Below are 19,305 nucleotides of genomic sequence, written 5' to 3' on the forward strand. Positions count from 1 at the left end.
GGCCACCCATGTATCCAGACTGTCTGCTGTGATCGGTTAGATCACAGAAACCCCCTTGGAACTGCCATCTGATGTGTTGAGACTACCTCTGAGCCCGTTTTCCCTGACAGGAAACCGTGCCTTGTTTGAGCCAGACACGCTTGCCTGTTGCAGACACAGACCCACGGGTCTGAACAATGTCCCCCGAAAGCTGCGGACTTTACTGAAGACATCTTAAGAAGTGTTCCTGTCTCCAGCACTCAGATGCCTGTTAGGTAATAAAGCAAGTCCTCACTCACCTCTCCAACACCCGAGGTTGTGCGGAGTTGGAATATGGGCCCACAATTCTGTCAGAGACCAGACACAAATGCGTTGATCAACGGGCTCACACTAACCCCAAAGCTTTAGAATAAGTGTGGCCCCTTTATTAGGGGTGAGCATCAATATTTATACACAGAAGTAAACAAAGTGATTAATAAAAGATAATGGTCATGCATAATCAATCAAGATTTTACAGGAAGAGCAAGTTTAACAAGTAAATGCATAGAGATAAAAAGGCTAATGGCTACTTGAGGAAGGGGGTGTCATGAGTAGTTTGCAGGTCAGTGCTTTGTTCAAAAAAAGGTTCAGAAAGGATTATGCAGAGACGGCCAGTCTGGGTGTTTTTTGGCTCCAAAGTTCACCAAAAGTTTAGACCCAACATTCCTCCATTTGTAGCTTTGAGATAACTATTAATCAAAAAGCTACACCCTATTTCAAGATCTCAAGGGCCGCTTGGCAATTTCAGCCTGGGCCAATTCGAAGAGAGTAAGGCTTTTAGCTGAAGTGGGAAAAGAATAAACTGACTTACATGAGTTTATGAGGGAGGGGACACACTGAATACAGCAACACAGTATTATAAGGACTACCATGGCCCCAACAACACCCACCAAGAGGTTTTTAACCCACCCAAATCCGGGCAGCCAATTCCATAAGGCTCCCCACCAATCATAAGGTGGCTGGCCAGAGGAGTAGTTTTTAGCCATTTCCCTTAGGTGTTTGGTACGTTGAAAAGTGTCAGAGTAGGTGTCATTTACAAAAACACAGCATTCTTCATTTATGAGGGCGCAAGTTCCTCCCTGGGCTGCTAACATCATATCTAAAGCCATTCTGTTTTGCAAAGCCAACTGGCGCAGCTGGGACATTTCCCCGGCCTGGTTCTCAAATAGGGTTGCAGTTTCATTGGTCAAAGATTCTAATAGTCCCTGTAGACGGATGATGGCACCCTTCAAGCTAGTGTGACCAGCCCACCGCTGCCAGGACAAACCATCACGGAGATTAATATCTCTGTCAGTTTCACGGATGTTACGAACGTGGGGAAAATGAGGGGGAGTGAGGGAGATCCGAGAAGGCGGTGCTAGCCATGCCAAATAACATGACCCTGCCCAATCAGGGGAGAGAAAATAATAAGCCTTGGGCCCGCACACCCAGTATGTTCCATATAATGCGTTTTGGGTATTCCATTTTTCAAAGTAGGAGGTAACCCACCACCCGTTGTACCACTGTTCCCCTGGTAACGCAGAGGGATCGTTGTGTGAACTGCAGAGGCACAATTTGGTAGTGTTGTCCTCAAAGGGCAGTGTAGTACTGCTTGAGCAGTTGTAGAAGGCAATTGTGTATCCTTTAACAATTAGTTGGACACCTTCGAGATCTGAGCAGGGCTTTTTAAAAACTGACTCTGAAAACCTGCCCCTCCATGAAAAAGTTGAAAAGGTTGGATCGGGGTGAGGGATCCACATATGGGATAAGTGGGATGCGCAAGGCTTGAAGCCAAGATTTTTACTAAAGGCGGTGCCATTAAAATATATGTTGCATTTACTTGTTCCCACAAAAGTTGACCCTTTTTCTTTAACAAAACACAGTGATCCTGTTTGATTGGTTACCCTGAGATATTTGTTAATTGGCACTTCTGTTTTGTCCCATGTAAGATTGGGTTGGACTGGATCTTTTATTCTAGTCGGTGGCATCCAAGTCATATTAGCAGTGGTTAGGGGAATGGGTGTGAAGGGGAGTCCCTGTGCTGCATTTACTGGAAATTGAGTACATACCCAGCAATCACTTCTATTTCCTAAAATACGAGTTTTAACCTCATGGGAATATCTAATAAAAGCATTATCTTCATAAGCAGAAAATAAACTGAAAAAGCATAAAAAACATACAGTTGTCAGAATAAAGGGTCCTCTCATTTTTTTCGAGTTAATTTAAGTCTAATGTCTGAGAGAGGTAAGCTGGTCCACTGGTCGAAGGCAGTGTCCTCAGTGGTGACAAGAGCTGCTGGTCCGTCACTGTGGTCCACTACGGCTGGCTTGACGTGGGAGTGGTGGATCCAAGATTTGCGTCCTTCCAGGAACACTGCAGTCTGGGTTGTCAAAAGAACCTGGTGGGGTCCAGTAAACCTTGGCTGGAGGGTGTCGTCACGAACGAACTTTTTGGCCCAGACGAAGTCCCCTGGTTGGAACGGGTGGATTTGTTCCTCCAGCGGCACGGTCTGGGAAAACTGCGAGGCTTTCCAAAGGGTACGGAGGCGAGCCTGTAGGGAGAGAAACTGACACGCAGTCATATGATCCCCTCCCAATAGTGAAACATCAGCACGTGGTAGCGCCCCGCCTTTGAAAGGGGGGTGTCCATAGAGCAGTTCAAAGGGGGATAATCCCAATGCGTGGGTTGGGCGAGTACGAAGGTGAAACAGGACCAAGGGAAGTACCTGAGGCCACTTTAATCCTGTTTCCTGACAGTATTTAGCCAATGTAAACTTAAGTTCCCTATTCATACGCTCAACTTTCCCGCTAGACTGGGGGTGGTAGGGTGTATGAAAGGAGTGTGAAATGCCCAGTCCTTGTTCTAAATGGCCAAGGACATGACCAGTAAAGTGAGGTCCGCGATCTGAGTCGAGCACAAGAGGGATGCCAAAACGGGGTACAATATCTCTAAGGAGAATCTTCGCCACTGTGGCAGCAGTACAATTAGCAGTAGGAAAAGCTTCGACCCAGGAAGTCAGAGGGCAAACCAAAACAAGGAGGTGCTTTTTCCCAAAAGCCTTTGGCATATCTACAAAATCAATTTGAAGATGTTGAAATGGAGCAGCAGGCGGAGGTCTTCCACCCTTAATTTTGTTAAGAGGTGGAGCAGGTCCATTACGCTGACATGTGCTGCATGCTTTCACTATTGATAGGCAATAGGGTTGAATGCCTGGAGCATACCAAAAGCGAGCGATAGTGTCCACGAGGGCGTGCGTGCCGTAGTGACCCCCTTTATCATGGTGCCAGCGAACTGCCACAGGGTATGTGGAGCGAGGGAGGCAGGCTCGGCCATCTGGCATAAGCCAGGTCCCTTTGACCAGAGTGGCCCCGAGGCTTTCCCATGATTTTAGTTCAGCAGCGGGTACTGGTACGGGGTGCGGTGGAGTAAAGGAGGAGGTTGCAATAGCCAATGTGGGCATGGCTAAAGGTAAGGTGGCAGCCTTCTTGGCGGAGGCGTCAGCCAGGGCATTCCCACGGGTAACGGGGCTGCTATCTTTAGTATGGGCCCGGCAGTGAACTACAGCCAGGACGGAGGGTTTTTGGAGGGCGTCCAAAAGCTTGTGGATGAGGGGGAGGTGCTGAATGGGTTTACCGGCAGCTGTCTGGAAACCTCGAAACTTCCAGAGGTGGATATGACAATGCACAACTCCAAAAGCATATTTGCTATCAGTAAAAATGGTAACGGTCTTACCAGCGGCCAACTGGCAAGCTCGGGCCAGGGCATAGAGTTCAGCGGCTTGGGCTCCCCAGTTGCCTGGCAGTGAGGCGGCCTCTTGAATGTCCCATTCAGAGGTGACAGCATAACCAGTGAAACGCTTGCCATCAACATAGAAGGAGCTTCCGTCCGAGAAGAGGATGCAATCGGGGTTGTCCAGTGGCACGTCAAACAGGTTGTCTCTTATCTGTAAGATGCTGTAAACTACTTCCACACAGTCGTGCTGGTCCTGGGGGACTGGCAGGTCAGGAAGCAAGGTAGCTGGATTAAGGGGTCCACACCTTTCAAAAAGTAGGTTAGTGTCTTCTAAGAGTTCGGCCTCTAGCTGTTGCTGACGATGGGCCGAAAAGACTTGGGTTGTGCCCCTACGCAGAAGGGCTGACAAGGCATGAGAGGTCCAAACCGTGGTAAAATGACCCAGGGTTAGGCTCTTTGCCTTTGTGATCAGCAGGGCAGCTGCTGCCAGAGTCCGGGTGCAGGATGGGGTTCCCTGAGCGACAGGGTCGATTTGCTGAGAGTAAAAAGCAAGCGGGAAATGGTGGGGCCCGCTCAGCTGGGTAAGGACACCACTAGCAATTCCGCCCCTCTCGTGGACAAAAAGGTGAAAGGGTTTGCTGTAATTGGGGGGGCGGAGAGACATGGAGGAGGCCACACTGTCCTTGAGTAACTGAAAGGCTTGAATAGTGTCCGGGGACCACTGCAAAGGGTCAGGAGCAAGGTTAGCAGTGAGTCGGTGGAGCGGTTTGCTTAACTCCCCGCAGGACGGCAACCAGGGGCGACAGAAGCCAATTAATCCTAAGAAACCTCGAAGTTGTTTCTTGGTGTTCGGTAGAGGGCAGTTTTGAATAGTCTTTATGCGGGCTGGGTCCATCTGTCTTCCTTCTGGGGTTAACAGGAAGCCCAGATATCGGACCTTCTGTGAGACCCACTGAATCTTTTTAGGGTCTACCTTGTGGCCTCTGGTGTGTAGGTATAATAAAAGTGCCTTACCATCGATGCGGAGGGCAGCTTCTTCGCGATTACCTAATAGGATGTCATCTACGTATAGGACCAATGTGGATCCCTGCGGACTGGTGAAACCTTCCAAGTCGTGGCGGAGGCACTGGCTGAAAATCGTGGGGCTGTCTCTGTAGCCTTGAGGAAGTCGTTGCCAGACATAACTTTGTCCCTCCCAGGTGAAACCAAAGAGATACTGAGAGTCTGGGTGCACAGGAATGCTGAAAAAAGCTGATTTTAAGTCAATAACAGTGAACCACTCAGCATCCCAAGGGATTTGGCTGATGATAGTAGCTGGGTCAGGAACTACTGCATGAAGAGGGACCACATACTGATTAACAACTCGTAGATCCTGTACAAAGCGCCAACGAACAGGGTCTCCGTCCTTTTTAGGAGGCTTTTTGACAGGCAGTATAGGGGTGTTACAGGGAGTGCGCTGAGGGCGGACTAGCTTTTGCGCAATGAATCCCTCGATAATGGGGCGGATGCCCTCCCGGGCTTCCAGCGACAGGGGGTATTGAGGGACTGATGGGGGGGTTAAGGAAGGCTTTACCTGAATCCTTACGGGCTCTGCCGAAAGGAGCAGGCCAACATCAGTGTCAGAAATTCCCCAGAGGGTTGAAGGCAAGTCAGTGAGGTCAGGGGAGAGAGAGAGAGGTGTTTCCCAATTACCCTGAGTAGGGGCCGAATCTCCTAATACTGTCATCAATAATCCTACCCCTTCAGGAGTGCAGGTTAAAGTAGCCTCAAGCTTACAGAGTAAATCCCGGCCCATCAAAGGGATCGGACAAGCTGGGGAAAAAAGAAAACGGTGAGAAAAACATTTATCAGCATAAATAACATTCAAAGGCAAAGTGAGTCCCAGAGACTGTGGGTTGCCCTCCACCCCAGTCGCAGTTTTAACCTCAGAGGATAGCCAGGGAGAGGGGGCATGATTTAAAAGAGAGAAAGCAGCCCCAGTATCAATGAGGAAAGAGACAGGCAGTCCCTGGACTGAAAGGGTTAAACGAGGCTCTTTGCTGGGAGGGCAGAAAGTGAGAAAGGAGCCGGCTAAAGACATTAAGGAAATAAGACCATCACATTGTTTGCCTTCGCCCCCGGGGTACCGTCATTGAGGAGGCTGAGTTTGCTGCGGCTGCTGCTGTTTCCCGTAGTTGATCCAGGCCTGGGGGATGGGCTGAGCTGGTGGTGCAGGGGTGTATTCCTCACTTGTATAAGCATCTGCGGATGCAACCAGACCCTCTGGGCGTCCCCAGGGGCATTCACGTTTAAAGTGACCAGGCTGTCCGCACTGAAAACAATTTCCTGATGGCTGGGGTCGCCAGGACCCTCTTCCCCGGGCACCCTGGAATCCCCTGCCACGGCCACGGCCTTTGCCTCGAACACCACCGTGAAAAGCTAAAGCCATCAGCTTATATTCTTCCTTTTTCTCTTTCTTTTTACTACTTTCCCTTTCTTTCTCCCAGGCAAAATCAGCTACTTCCAACACTGAAGTGACTGACTCACCTCCCCAACCAGGGCGAAACTTTAAGAAGTAATCCCTTACAGGGGGCACCGACTGATTCACAAAAAATGAAATAAGAGTAGGGTGGTCTGCTTCTCTCTCAGGATCCATCTGAGTGAACATTCGGGCCCCCTCCAATAGCCTCGACCAGAACTTTCTGGGCGGCTCATCAGATTCCTGCCGAATCTGCATGAACTTAGCCTGATTAGGCGAGCGGCGAGCCATTTCCTTGAGTCTCTCTAACAATCGCTCTCTATCTGTTCGCAGCTGAGTCAGCCTTAGCTGAGTCCAGTCTAGGGGATTCCAGCCAGCGGCCAGATCCCGCCTATCCATCCAAGTAACATTAGCTGCATTGCTATCTCCCCATGTCCTTTCTGCCATCCACAATCTACTACGTTCTTCTCCAGTCAAAACTCTACTTAACAACTGATCCACATCCGTATAAGTAGGATTATAACTTAAAAACAATCTTTCTAGAAGTTCTATGATCTTTCGGGGATTTTCCCCAAAAGACCCTGACAACTGTCCCCACTCTTTCAAATCCCATTCTAGCCATCCTTTATATTCCACAATACTAGCATGTTGCAATCGTCCATCATTGCTCATATAAGGTTGATCGTGCACCTGTAAAGGCATCTCTATAACCATACTTTTATTATTCGCAAGAGATTTGACAGAGACATCCTCTGGGCTATCCTCAGGGGGGGGGCATGCACCCTGCTGTACCTGCTTGGACCTAAGCCTAGTAACTACTCCTCCCGAGGTTTGCCCGTCCAATTCCTCCTCATCCTTCTGCACAAATTCCAATCTGGGATCCTGCAGATTCCCCTCTGCTACAAGGAGAGAGTTCCCCTGCGGAGGAATAGGGGCAGGTGCAGAGGGGACCAGCTGACGAGTCAAAACACGCCGTGGTCTACACCCTTCATCGAAATAACCTGGAGGGGGTTCACTCTCGGGAGAGTACCTGACTGCCATAATTTTTAAAGATTTCCACAGCTCTGCTGCTGTGTCCCAACAAAACCAGTAACATAACTGTCCCGGATGGTCTTTTTCGATCTGGCTCTTTACTCCTCTTAAGGCAGCCTGTTCGAAAGAGCCATACGAAGGCCACCTCATCTCCGAGTCGGCCAATACCGCGGTATACCCAGTCCAATTCCTTACACATAGTGTGTACAACTTCTTCCTAGACATTCCTGTCTGTACTGGGAGTTTCCCTTCGTTCCATAACTTATTTACAATCCCCAACGGACTCTCAAGAGGCACGCTAGTCCCTTGACCCATGGTGTCTGACAGGAGCCCTCCAACTGGCGTTTACCCTGCTGTCCAATACACGACCCCTCAATATTGAATTGGCTAGGAGAAATCTCCTGTGGCGCCTTGCCAATTCATATATGAGTGGTCCGACCACTGGACAGAGGTACCGCACCAGAAGGAATCCCGGACGAGCCCCCAAATTGTTAGGTAATAAAGCAAGTCCTCACTCACCTCTCCAACACCCGAGGTTGTGCGGAGTTGGAATATGGGCCCACAATTCTGTCAGAGACCAGACACAAATGCGTTGATCAACGGGCTCACACTAACCCCAAAGCTTTAGAATAAGTGTGGCCCCTTTATTAGGGGTGAGCATCAATATTTATACACAGAAGTAAACAAAGTGATTAATAAAAGATAATGGTCATGCATAATCAATCAAGATTTTACAGGAAGAGCAAGTTTAACAAGTAAATGCATAGAGATAAAAAGGCTAATGGCTACTTGAGGAAGGGGGTGTCATGAGTAGTTTGCAGGTCAGTGCTTTGTTCAAAAAAAGGTTCAGAAAGGATTATGCAGAGACGGCCAGTCTGGGTGTTTTTTGGCTCCAAAGTTCACCAAAAGTTTAGACCCAACATGCCCAATTCGTAATGGGATCCAAACCCCAAATAAATCCGTTTTACCCCATATAAAACTTATACAGGATAAACTCATAAATTGTTCACCCTCTATAACACTGATTAAAGAGGTATGCACAGCTGTTTGTCCCCCTCCCCAGTATTAATACATACTCTGGGTTAATTAATAAGTAAAAAGTGATTTTGTTAAATACAGAAAGTAGGATTTAGGTGGTTCCAAGTAATAACAGACGGAACAAAGTGAATTTCCAAGCAAAATAAAACATGCAAGTCTTAACCTAATACAGTAAGAAAGTGATTACAGATAAAATCTCGCCCTCAGATGTTTCAAGAAGCTTCTATCACAGACTGGATGCCTGCCTAGTCTGGGCACAATCCTTTCCCCTGGTACAGCCCTTGTTCCAGCTCAGGTGGTAGCTAGGGAATTTCTCATGATTGCAGCCCCCTTTGTTCTGTTGCACTTCCTTATATATCTTTTGCACAAGGCAGGAATCCTTTTTCCCTCTCTGGGTTCCCATCCCTCCTTCTAAATGGAAAAGCACCAGGTTAAAGATGGATTCCAGTTCAGGTGACATGATCACACGTCACTGTAAGACTCCAAGCCCTCATTCCTCCCAGCATGACTCACAGGAAGGCCTGCAAGCAAATAGAACCATCCACAGTCAAGTCAATTGTCCTGGTTGATGGGAGCCATCAAGATTCCAAACCACCATTAATGGCCCACACTTTGCATAACTACAATAGGACCTCAGAGTTATTTTTCATATATTTAGTTTCAGATACAAGAGTGATTCATTTATACAAATAGGATGACCACACTCAGTAGATTACAAGCTTTGTAATGATCCTTTACAAGAGACCTTTTGCATGAAGCATATTCCAGTTACATTATGTTCACACTCATTGGCATATTTTCATAAAATCATATAGAGTGCAATGTCACACCTGCCATCTACATACATCACTGATAGTGATGCCTAGGGTGCTGTCAATTCACATTCATAGGTTCCATTTGCAGCCTGCGTTCTTCACCCGTTGCCGAAGCAGACAAATTTGACATGCAAAAGAGTCTGCTGCAACGTCCAGCCTTACAAAGCAATTCAGTGGTAGGTTTAGTGCAGAGCAGGTCAAAGGATTTCTTGGTTAGTGATGTGCCTTCTGCTCTGTAGTGGCCATTACAACACTGCAGGGGTCACTTCCATTTGGCTCTTGAACTTCATCATCTGGCCAAATCTAACTGTCAGCAGTTACCCCACAGGGGCTTGTTTTTTCATTCTCTTTCAACGGGACTGAAACAGACAAAACTTAACTTCATGTTATCCTTAAAGGTTGACACACCCAGTCACACCACTTGGCTTATCAAGTCTTGTGTCCTGCCTCAGCTCTGGCCCTATGCCTGAGGGTTTTAAGGAAGCAAACACGGCCCTTCTCTTCTCTTCCTCTTCCACCCCCCCCCCCCGCAAAAGAACGCTCCCAGGCAATTATACTATGCTGCACTTTGTGGGGTTGAGTGGGTGTGATTTACATAGTTAAGGCATAACCCTCTCAGTGTTGCCAACTCTCACAATATTTGGTGACTTTCTTAAACCCTAGATCCTCGTGTCATTATCTGAGAATCTTGAGCAACAAAACAAAGTGTAAATGTCCAGCAGAGGAAAGCTTGAAAACATGATGACACCAAAAGGTTCAAAAACTCAACGGCAAATAAAAAGAACCTAAAATTAGTTACTTTAAAATTATTTTTAAGTCAAGCTTGTGATTCTGGGGGGAAAGAGGATGATGGTTGAAGTGATTGTTTTGAATTCTTGATGTGGGCCCTCAATTCCTAGTCAAGTCAGTGGGAATTGAGGGTACTCACACCTTGAGAAGCTGGGTTCTTAGAGTTTGCAGACTGAGCCAAAATGCAGAAATGATAGCTTTCTCATCTCGGTGTCTTTTTTTTCCATGGCCTACAGGATTGATGTACCCAATTCCACTGGCCCTCAGGTGCACAGACGGTACAGGAACTGGAATCCACCATTGCTAGGCAACCTTCCTGATGATTTTCTTCGCATCCTACCCCAGCAGATGAACAGTGTGCAGGTGGGAGGAGAATATGTTCAACTGTATAGCACCTAGACTCCTTATGGTGACAAGTTCAAATCCTAGCAGGGCTGGTTCTGTTCTTCATCTTTCTGAAGTAGATTCACTGAGCAGTTCATAGATTACCATGAAGGGGCATTTCCAGTGAAAACCTAGTGATGCTGTGAGGTTAAGTTCATCCCAAAATTTAAGATGTGCCAAAATCAACTTTTTTATAAACTGTAGAAATATCAGAACTTAAAATTCAGCTATCAGTCTTCTCCTATAGGGTTTACCACCCTAACTTTTCAGCAGGTGTGGCCTTTTAAGTATAGACAAGCCCTCTGGCTTCCAAGATGCATCATGGCAGTTTTCATAGGAGTAGGCATTCCATGGGTGTCCCTGGCCAAAATTTCCCTTGTCATCCTCTATTATACAATATGTTGCAGACTGGCTGCTGCCCTCCCACCCCAGAGGTAAGCTTCATTTTAATGGTGCCATATAAATTAGGGTTTGTGAACTGCCTTTGGACTTCAGCATCAATACTTCCGTAGCATGGTCCTAAAACTCTGTAGCTAGGCATCTCACAGTGTATCAATTTATGCATCTTGATAGAGCTGCAATAGGGAGCTGTCTCCTTCAAGAAGCAAGAATGACCACTGAGCTCTAACTACTCTCAGACCTAAATGAAAAGCTTATTTCTTCCACTTAACTTTCCCACAGTTTTTTCTCTGCCCACCCAACTCCCATGTATATAAACAAGCAAATCCATACCTTAAGATGTCTCTCTTATAGGCTGGGAAAGGCGAGGCAGAAAATGCAATGAAGGGGGCTAAATTATAAGTACCCAGTTAGACAGCTGGATTCTTCCCTTCCCTTTTGGCTCTGCCACAGTTTCATAAATTATTGCCCTTGAGCTTCATCTTCTCAGGCTATATTACCTTTCTGGGAATAGAAAGCTGCCTGTTCACTGGGCTCTGGGGGAAGAGAGGTCCTGGTGCCTTTTTCCTTCCTCAGGAATTGTAAGCTATTGCTTTATATGGCCCTCTGAGACCAGATACAAATCAGATAAATATGGTAGGCAAGGTGAGATTGCTACTGGATGGAATGTTTCTCCTGCTTCCTATTTTGTATGCACAGATACATGCACGAGCAGGGAAATGAGATATAGGGCTTGTCTACATCAGAAAGTTGCAGCGCTGGTGAGGGAGTTACAGCGCTGCAACTTTGAAGGTGTACACATCTGCAGGGCATCACCAGCGCTGCAACTCCCTGTTTGCAGCGCTGGCCGTACTCCCGTTTTGTCTCGGGTGTAGAGGATCCAGCGCTGGTGATCCAGCGCTGGTAATCCAATGTAAACACTTACCAGCGCTTTTCTTGACCTCCGTTGAAGGAGGAAGCCTCTGGTAATCAAGCTGATCTCCTTTCCCGGTTTGCTCTCTCGTTCCCGGAACCCCGAGCAAGCAGGTAAGGAGAACAGCTTGCTCGGGGTTCGGGGAACGAGAGAGCAAACCGGGAAAGGAGACCAGCTTTGCCGCGGTTTGCTCTCGCGTTCCCGGAGCCACCCTGCAAACCGCAGGGAAGGAGACCTGCTTGCTCGGGGTTCCGGGAACGAGAGAGCAAACCGCGGCGAAGCTGGTCTCCTTTCCCGGTTTGCTCTCTCGTTCCCCGAACCGCCGAGCAAGCGGTTCTCCTTACCTGCTTGCTCGGGGTTCCGGGAACGCGAGAGCAAACCGGGAAAGGAGATCAGCTTCGCCGCGGTTTGCTCTCCCGTTCCCCGAGCAAGCAGGTCTCCTTCCCTGCGGTTTGCAGGGGGTTCGGGAACGCGAGAGCAAACCGCGGCGAAGCGGGTCTCCTTTCCCGGTTTGCTCTCTAGTTCCCGGAGCCCCGAGCAAGCAGGTCTCATTCCCTGCGGTTTGCTGGGTGGCTCCGGGAACGCGAGAGCAAACCGGGAAAGGAGACCAGCTTCGCCGCGGTTTGCTCTCCCGTTCCCCGAGCAAGCAGGTCTCCTTCCCTGCGGTTTGCTGGGTGGCTCCGGGAACGCGAGAGCAAACCGCGGCGAAGCTGGTCTCCTTTCCCGGTTTGCTCTCTCGTTCACGGAACCCCGAGCAAGCAGGTCTCCTTCCCTGCGGTTTGCTGGGTGGCTCCGGGAACGCGAGAGCAAACCGCGGCGAAGCTGGTCTCCTTTCCCGGTTTGCTCTCTCGTTCCCGGAACCCCGAGCAAGCAGGTCTCCTTCCCTGCGGTTTGCTGGGTGGCTCCGGGAACGCGAGAGCAAACCGGGAAAGGAGACCAGCTTCGCCGCGGTTTGCTCTCCCGTTCCCCGAGCAAGCAGGTCTCCTTCCCTGCGGTTTGCAGGGGGTTCGGGAACGCGAGAGCAAACCGCGGCGAAGCGGGTCTCCTTTCCCGGTTTGCTCTCTCGTTCCCCGAACCCCGAGCAAGCTGGTCTCCTTCCCTGCGGTTTGCAGGGGGGTTCAGGGAACGCGAGAGCAAACCGCGGCGAAGCTGGTCTCCTTTCCCGGTTTGCTCTCCCGTTCCCCGAACCCCCCCTTGAAGCCGCCCAACAGCGCTGCAGTGTGGCTACATCTAACACCACTTGCAGCGCTGGTTGCTGTAAGTGTGGCCACTCTGCAGCGCTGGCCCTATACAGCTGTACTAATACAGCTGTAACTACCAGCGCTGCAAAATTTTAGATGTAGACATAGCCATAGAGGATGTTAGGATTTGTCTCAGATAGTGGAATTTGTCAGATGGTAAATTGCATTTTCAGCCATTAGATGGGAAAAATAAAAGCTGTGCCACTTCGGCTTCCCTCACCGAGAGGCTTTGCACTTCTCCCCATGTCAAAGCCAGGTCCAGCCCTGGTTTCATATTGATTTAGCCATCAGAAGAATGCTGATGATTAATTCTTATATTTAAAGTGAGGCTCTGACTATAAAAGTGGTTTCATGGGATTCCATGTTCATTGTGACTTTCTGATTTCCAGATTAGATGTGCCCAGATTCCAAGTTAAAAAGAAAAACCACAAACTTTTTCTCTCCAATAGCTAGTCCTGCTGACTCAGCCTGAGATCTGAGAGTCAAGCTGGGTACTTTCCTTTTCATACATCACTAGCAATAAAGCCAGGCCAAACTAACCTCTCATTGACTCCCATGGTGTAGCCTGATTGCCTTCAGTAAGTTTGCACATGTGTAGTTGATTGGAACTTGGTAAATACTTCTTCTGATGATGATGCTCAAGGAGGAAGAGAATCTAGCTCACTATCCCACAGCTGAGTTGGCTCTCCTACAGCCAAGGAAAAATGTATGCACCATATCGTCAGCATATCTGCTGCTGATTTTGCTTGGTAGCAAATATGTTGGGGAAGAGAGTGCTTTTTTCACAGTTGCTTTTCCCAGTAGAGATTTTCACTTTAACCAAGATCAGGGCTGAAGCTCTTTGGTAAGGCTGAATTACAGATGGGAGTACAGCCTGCTTTTGTCCAAACTGTGCTGATTCTGTTTTAGATGGGGACCTTAATCTTCAGTATTGATATTCCAACACCTTTCACAAAAGTTAAAGCCTTGATTCAGCAAAGCACTTGTGCTTCAGTGTCATTGAAGTCATTGGGACTTAAACACATGCTCAGTGCATTGTTGAATCCTGGCTTACAGTCACACACACTGGTTACTGTAATGAGCTGCTCAAGGCCTTCATTGACTCTTCCTTTATGTCACATGCTTGTCCAGAGTTCACAAAGTTGCCATCAGACTGTGCCGGGCGAGGGCAGCCAGAGATCCCAGGGCTCCTTGGACCAAGAGAGGAAGTGGAAACAGTACCTGGAAGATGAGCGAATTGCGCTCTTCTTACAGAACGAAGAGTTCATGAAGGAGCTCCAGAGGAACCGGGATTTTCTCCTGGCCCTTGAGAGAGGTGATAAGCCATTTCAGAGACTTCTGTGTATGCTTTTCATATGCTTGAATTCCTCCTTTGCTGCAACTTCCAGCCCTTGGGTCTCATTTTCCATTGCCCTACACCTTGTGTCATCATTTATACCAGTACAAAATGAATGAAAAATGCGACTACACCACAATGACAACGTTTCCCACCCATGTTGCACTTATGCTGCATTAGTGTAAATAACCTGCAGTGCTATGGAAACTCAGACCCATTGGAAGCTAATGGCAGGGGCACTTTCTGTTCCTGCTAGCTTGGTTTAGGAGTCTTGCTCAGAGGTTTCCTAACTCTGCAAAGTCTTTCCATCTTCCCCACAAATTAATACCCCTTTTATGACCATCAGACCTACCGAAGCATTGGGTGAAATCCTGGCAAAACTCCCCTTGATTTCAGTGAGGCCACGAATTTCATCTTTTGTCCTCTGATTCCTCCTGCCACTTCTTCCAAAAGACCTAGACAAAACACTCCATCAGCTGTGATTGGTCTCCAAAGGTTGGGCTTTATCATTACATCCTTGTCCCCCCTCCCCCGATATTGCTGTTTTGATTATTTCCCTTTTAACCCTCTCTGCCTACAAAAAGGATAATTCTACTAGGGTTTGGTATATGATCACCTCAGTCTTTTAGCATTGTAACCTCTGTCACTGTTAAATACTGCTGGGTTTCCCAGAACTTCTCACCACCTTCTGTCTAGCGTGTCTTGCTAGCTGTTCTCAGCAGCTTTTCTGATGACACTACAAGGAGAAGTTCAGTGGTTTTGGTGACTTGAGGTCTCTTGAATTACTTACCAGCGCCCCTTGCCAGTTCCTCTCTGCTCTGTCCCTTTAATTCTGAACACACAGGCTAATATATTCCTATCTGGCTCATCTCACCAATCATGGTATTTGTTACTCACAGGTCTCACTCTTGGTTTGGGAAAGCTCATCCTAATGCCTTAATTTAAATGCTCAGCCTCCTGTCCATCAGAGCCAGAAAATCAGCTGCTCACTTACGATTTTCATTTTCTCTCCTTTGCCATGGTAAGACTAGCATTTTCCAGCCTGCTTCTCTAATCTCTGTCATTAAAACATGGGTGGTGCATGAAGCTTAGGTGAACAAATAGAAACCACAAAATACAATACAAGGGCCATGTGATACATTTCATTCATTGTACATCTTAGACTGCCTTGCCTACAGCTCCACCTTGAATCCATCTCCCCCAGGCCTGCTCCAATGTTCTGAACCGAACCTCTGAGCTGCTCTGGACAGACAGCATTCTTTGTTTTCAAAAAGCAGTTTAACAGAAATGTTTCCATCTTTCCGTGAATATCTGGGATTGCCCCTCAGTGTTATACTAGCCTTATGTGTTGGATTGCCACTGTTACCTCTTCTGAGAGGTTTCAAATGGTGCCTTATACTACTGATTGAATACATATATAGTGAATATATGTTCAGTGTATATAACATAAGTGGAGAGAGGCGCACATGCTGAGTTAACATGGCTGCTGGACCCTCAGGCTTTACCTTGCCTGACTTTTTACGATTGAACTGAACATTGCAGTAACATAGCTTTCTGTACAAAATAGATGTGTGTGTGCATGCACGCACACTGTCCAACAGGTCCACCAAGCCTTTGAAATACTCTTGCTGGAGCAGTGTTCTTCAAGTGAGACTACAGCCCAGTGGGTTTTGCACCACTCAAAAGATTTTCATACGCGCTGTGCTCTAGCTGTCTGATCCTTTCAGAGGAACAGTTGTGAAGGAAGTGGGATTGCACTTGTTGCTTGACTGCCTTGTATGTTGGTTTTGAAGGGGGTCTGAGCTTATACGACTGGGATGTGGAGGCACAGAGTTACCACCAATTAGTTTTATGCTTTACATGTGCGGAGTGCTAGCATTCAGAGCCTGCGGCGGTGTTGGGGCACAGTTCATTTCCTCTCTTGATTCCTCAAGCATTATGTAGCCTCACTTTTCCTCTGAGGGACACAGTGGAGAGAGCATGTGCTATGCAGCACAGCAAAAAGACTGTTTGGAAAGCACTTGCCCAGTTTTCTTGTGCTATCACTTACTGCCAGCTGGGATCCTGCTCCTCGACAGAACAGCAGACAGCACTTCAGACCGCGTTTGCTCACTTTGCTGACAGATGGAACCCAGAACAAAGCAAACCAGGCTGGGACTGCAAACTCAGAGCAGGCAGCATTGAGGTCTTGCTTAACTGCACTGCTTCAAAACAAAGCTGCACATTTGGGATCCAGATCTCAAATGCCCCCATAGTTTCAGATTAAGAAAGGGCCTTCAGCCCCAGGGTCTTTATTCAGCCTCTCTATAAAGAGAGGTGCCTATCTGCAAAATCTGACCCTGGATCTCGATTTAAACATACCCAGCATTAGAAGATGTATTGATCTGGGGTTGTGATTTGTCTTTAAATCCATATTTTCAGAAGCATGAATATCCTCTTCTGACACCATCAGAGATGCATGCAGTTAACAGACATGAAGATTATTACCCATTTGTTTTTAATCTTTTCCTGACAAGAGTTGTCAGCTTTTGAAAGTAAAACCATACAAGCCAATTTCTTTAAGTGTATTTCGTCGTGCTGGTGACATACCAAGTTTCTGAAAATGCTCTCACAAATCATACATCATTAAGTCCAGTCACAATATATAGCAATTAATTTCAGCTCACACTATACTTTGGGCCTGATTGTCCTGAGTGCTGATCACCTGCAAATTCCTATTGACCTCAGATGGAGTCAGAGGTACTCAGCATTTCTGACAATCAGGATGCTCTTAATTGGGTGCCTACATGTAGATTTAGATGTCTGCCATTTAGAAACCTTAGTCTGAGCATTTGTTGCCTGAGTTGATTATATTAGCATGGTCACATTTTGTGCTATTTCATTTTCATTCAAAAACCCAGCCTCTGGGTAAAGCAAATGCTTGCTCGGTGATTTGGATTCAACTGAGCCAGCCAGCCCAAATGACTTCCTGTTTTTAACAATGCTATTGGTGGGTCTCAGTGCCAACTCCCAGCTATCCAGCCCCACAGTGTGGTCCCTGTAGGGATCAGGAACAGTGACAGAACCGTGTGGGGAAGCTGGCTCTACTGCCTTCCAGGCTTACCTAGCCTGTGGATGGAGGACTTCAGCTTCTGGGCTGTTAGTTCTGCCCCTTTCATAAACCATAAAAACAAATTTAAGATTAAGAAAAAAAATTCCCCTGCTCCTGCCCCAGACTCCCTTCCTCATTCCAGACCTTGTTACATTGAAGCTGTAAAACACCCTTGGCAGTGAGTGCAATGTAATGCCTGGCTAGGTCGAGGAGAATGGAATAAATGATTCAGGGTTCCAGGGCTTATTGAATGTTTTTTATTTTTCAGATCGACTGAAGTATGAGTCAAAAAAATCCAAGTCGACCAGTGTTGCCGTCAGTAATGATTTCAGCTTTTCTTCTATACAACCAGGTAATTTACAAGCCATGCATCAGCATATGATCACAGAGATCTCCTTGCAGCTGCTCTCGTATTTCTAAGGCTTCTGCCATTGCGTTGTCTGCAGAAGGCCACGCTGTGGGTAGGTCTTCGCTGAGGGGAAAAAAAAAGTGTGTTCTAACCCAAATTAGCCAGCTTGGGTTAAAATAGCAGTAAAGACATGCCAGCTTGGGTAGCAGCTCAAGTTCAGCCCCAGGCTGCTTTATCAGTTTGAAGTCGATCTGCTAACCCAAGTTAAAAGCTAAACTGCCGTATCTTTACTGCTGTTTTAACCAGAGGGAAGAACACACCTTTTTTGCAGTGGAGACATACCTTGTGACGTGAATGGCAGAGGGTGAAAGCCTTCCTTTTAGTGGCTATTGGCACCAAGCCCTTTTCCCTCTCCAAAACGCCTTAGGAAAGCCTGGAAACGAATTCTCCCCCTGGGGGTATTGGCAGGGATGTTGCAGGAGACTTCTGATGACTGTAAAAATAGTGTGATGTGAGTACAAGTTATGGGGGAGATTTTCAGAGGCACAAAAGGAAGTTGGGACAGCCAGTAGGGGTTGAGTCCCTATCTCTTGTCTTTGCTTGGAAAATCTCCCCCTTAAGTTTCCTGTCCTGCAGCAGAGAATTTCTTTTTTATCTCAGTTGCCTGAGCTGCTGCGAATGGGCAAAATGGCCCAGAAAAGGGTGGCACACGTTTGCTAGCCTCTTTGTACTTCCCCCTGCCTACATGACACTGTATTAATAGCGCCTGCGCTGTCTCAGTCCCTCAGCACTCGCAAAGCTTAGGTTCCAGTCAGGTTGCAATAAGGACAATGCCATTTTCTACTCCGCTCTCTCTTCTGTCCTAGGTCTAGAGTCCAGCACATGCCTTGAGCTCTGATCATATGAAACTTGGAAACCATCATTGCTTCTACACTGGCCCAGGGCTAAAAGAGCCCTCGTCATTCCCCATCTTAGTCCTTTTCTCTCTTGCCACGCATGGCTCTGTAGATTTTGCTGGGGAGTGGAGGTATAATGAAGAGAACTCTGATCTAGTTCCCAAGTATAACAAAACATGCATTTGTCTAGCCCAGGAGCCGGGGATCATGCCTTGCAGGCATACCAACTATCTGAGTAATCTTGATTAACCTTAGGGACTGCATGGCAGCTGCCCCCAAAGGACAGAATTAGCATTGGTGTTTGTCAGTATCTTTATGTTGAACTACAGAGCAGGACACGGCGAATGAAGCTATTCATTGAGGCTTGATGTGACGATTTTGGCTAAGGTTACGGAATTTCAGTTGTGCCCAGATTTGATAAAGGGGGTGCGAAGCACAAGGATACGATTAACAAGGAGCTGTGACTCACCCAGATCAGCTGCCTGCACTAATACAGCTGAGACTTTTAAACTTTCTCCATTCTTAATTAACTGTCTATGTCATCATGGTAATGTGAATGATCTTGGAGCATGATCTAATAACCAACTGAGAAATAAAATTAGCAGATTGGGTGACTTGGAGTCGCTTTCTCTCAAAGAAGCAAGAGGCTTTTTGTTCAGCAGAGGACAATTTTTTTTTTGTATGAACAGACATTGATGGATGGGGCCTGATTCTGCAGGGCCTTGCACTTTGTGTAGTCTTATTGCTTTCACTCCTGTGCATCCATTGTGTGCAGGAGTGAAAGCTGTCAGGTCAGAGTGGTAGCACCTATAGCTGCTCTACATTCATTCTGCAC

The 19,305-nt window shown here is 47.3% G+C and overlaps 1 protein-coding gene across 7 annotated transcripts in view; it reads left to right on the forward strand.

The window, feature by feature from the left end:
• CUEDC1 (CUE domain containing 1) overlaps positions 1-19,305 on the forward strand; it is a 129,167-nt gene that overhangs the window by 101,704 nt on the left and 8,158 nt on the right. For all 7 annotated transcript variants that reach the window (XM_030536563.1, XM_030536566.1, XM_030536565.1 and 4 more), the window contains 3 exons: positions 10,098-10,224; positions 13,930-14,113; positions 17,494-17,577. In XM_030536563.1, coding sequence (XP_030392423.1) covers positions 10,098-10,224; positions 13,930-14,113; positions 17,494-17,577 — 395 coding nt within the window. The remainder of the gene's footprint in view (positions 1-10,097; positions 10,225-13,929; positions 14,114-17,493; positions 17,578-19,305) is intronic.

The sequence above is a fragment of the Gopherus evgoodei genome, chromosome 17, assembly GCF_007399415.2.
Source record: "Gopherus evgoodei ecotype Sinaloan lineage chromosome 17, rGopEvg1_v1.p, whole genome shotgun sequence".
Taxonomy (NCBI): domain Eukaryota; kingdom Metazoa; phylum Chordata; order Testudines; family Testudinidae; genus Gopherus; species Gopherus evgoodei.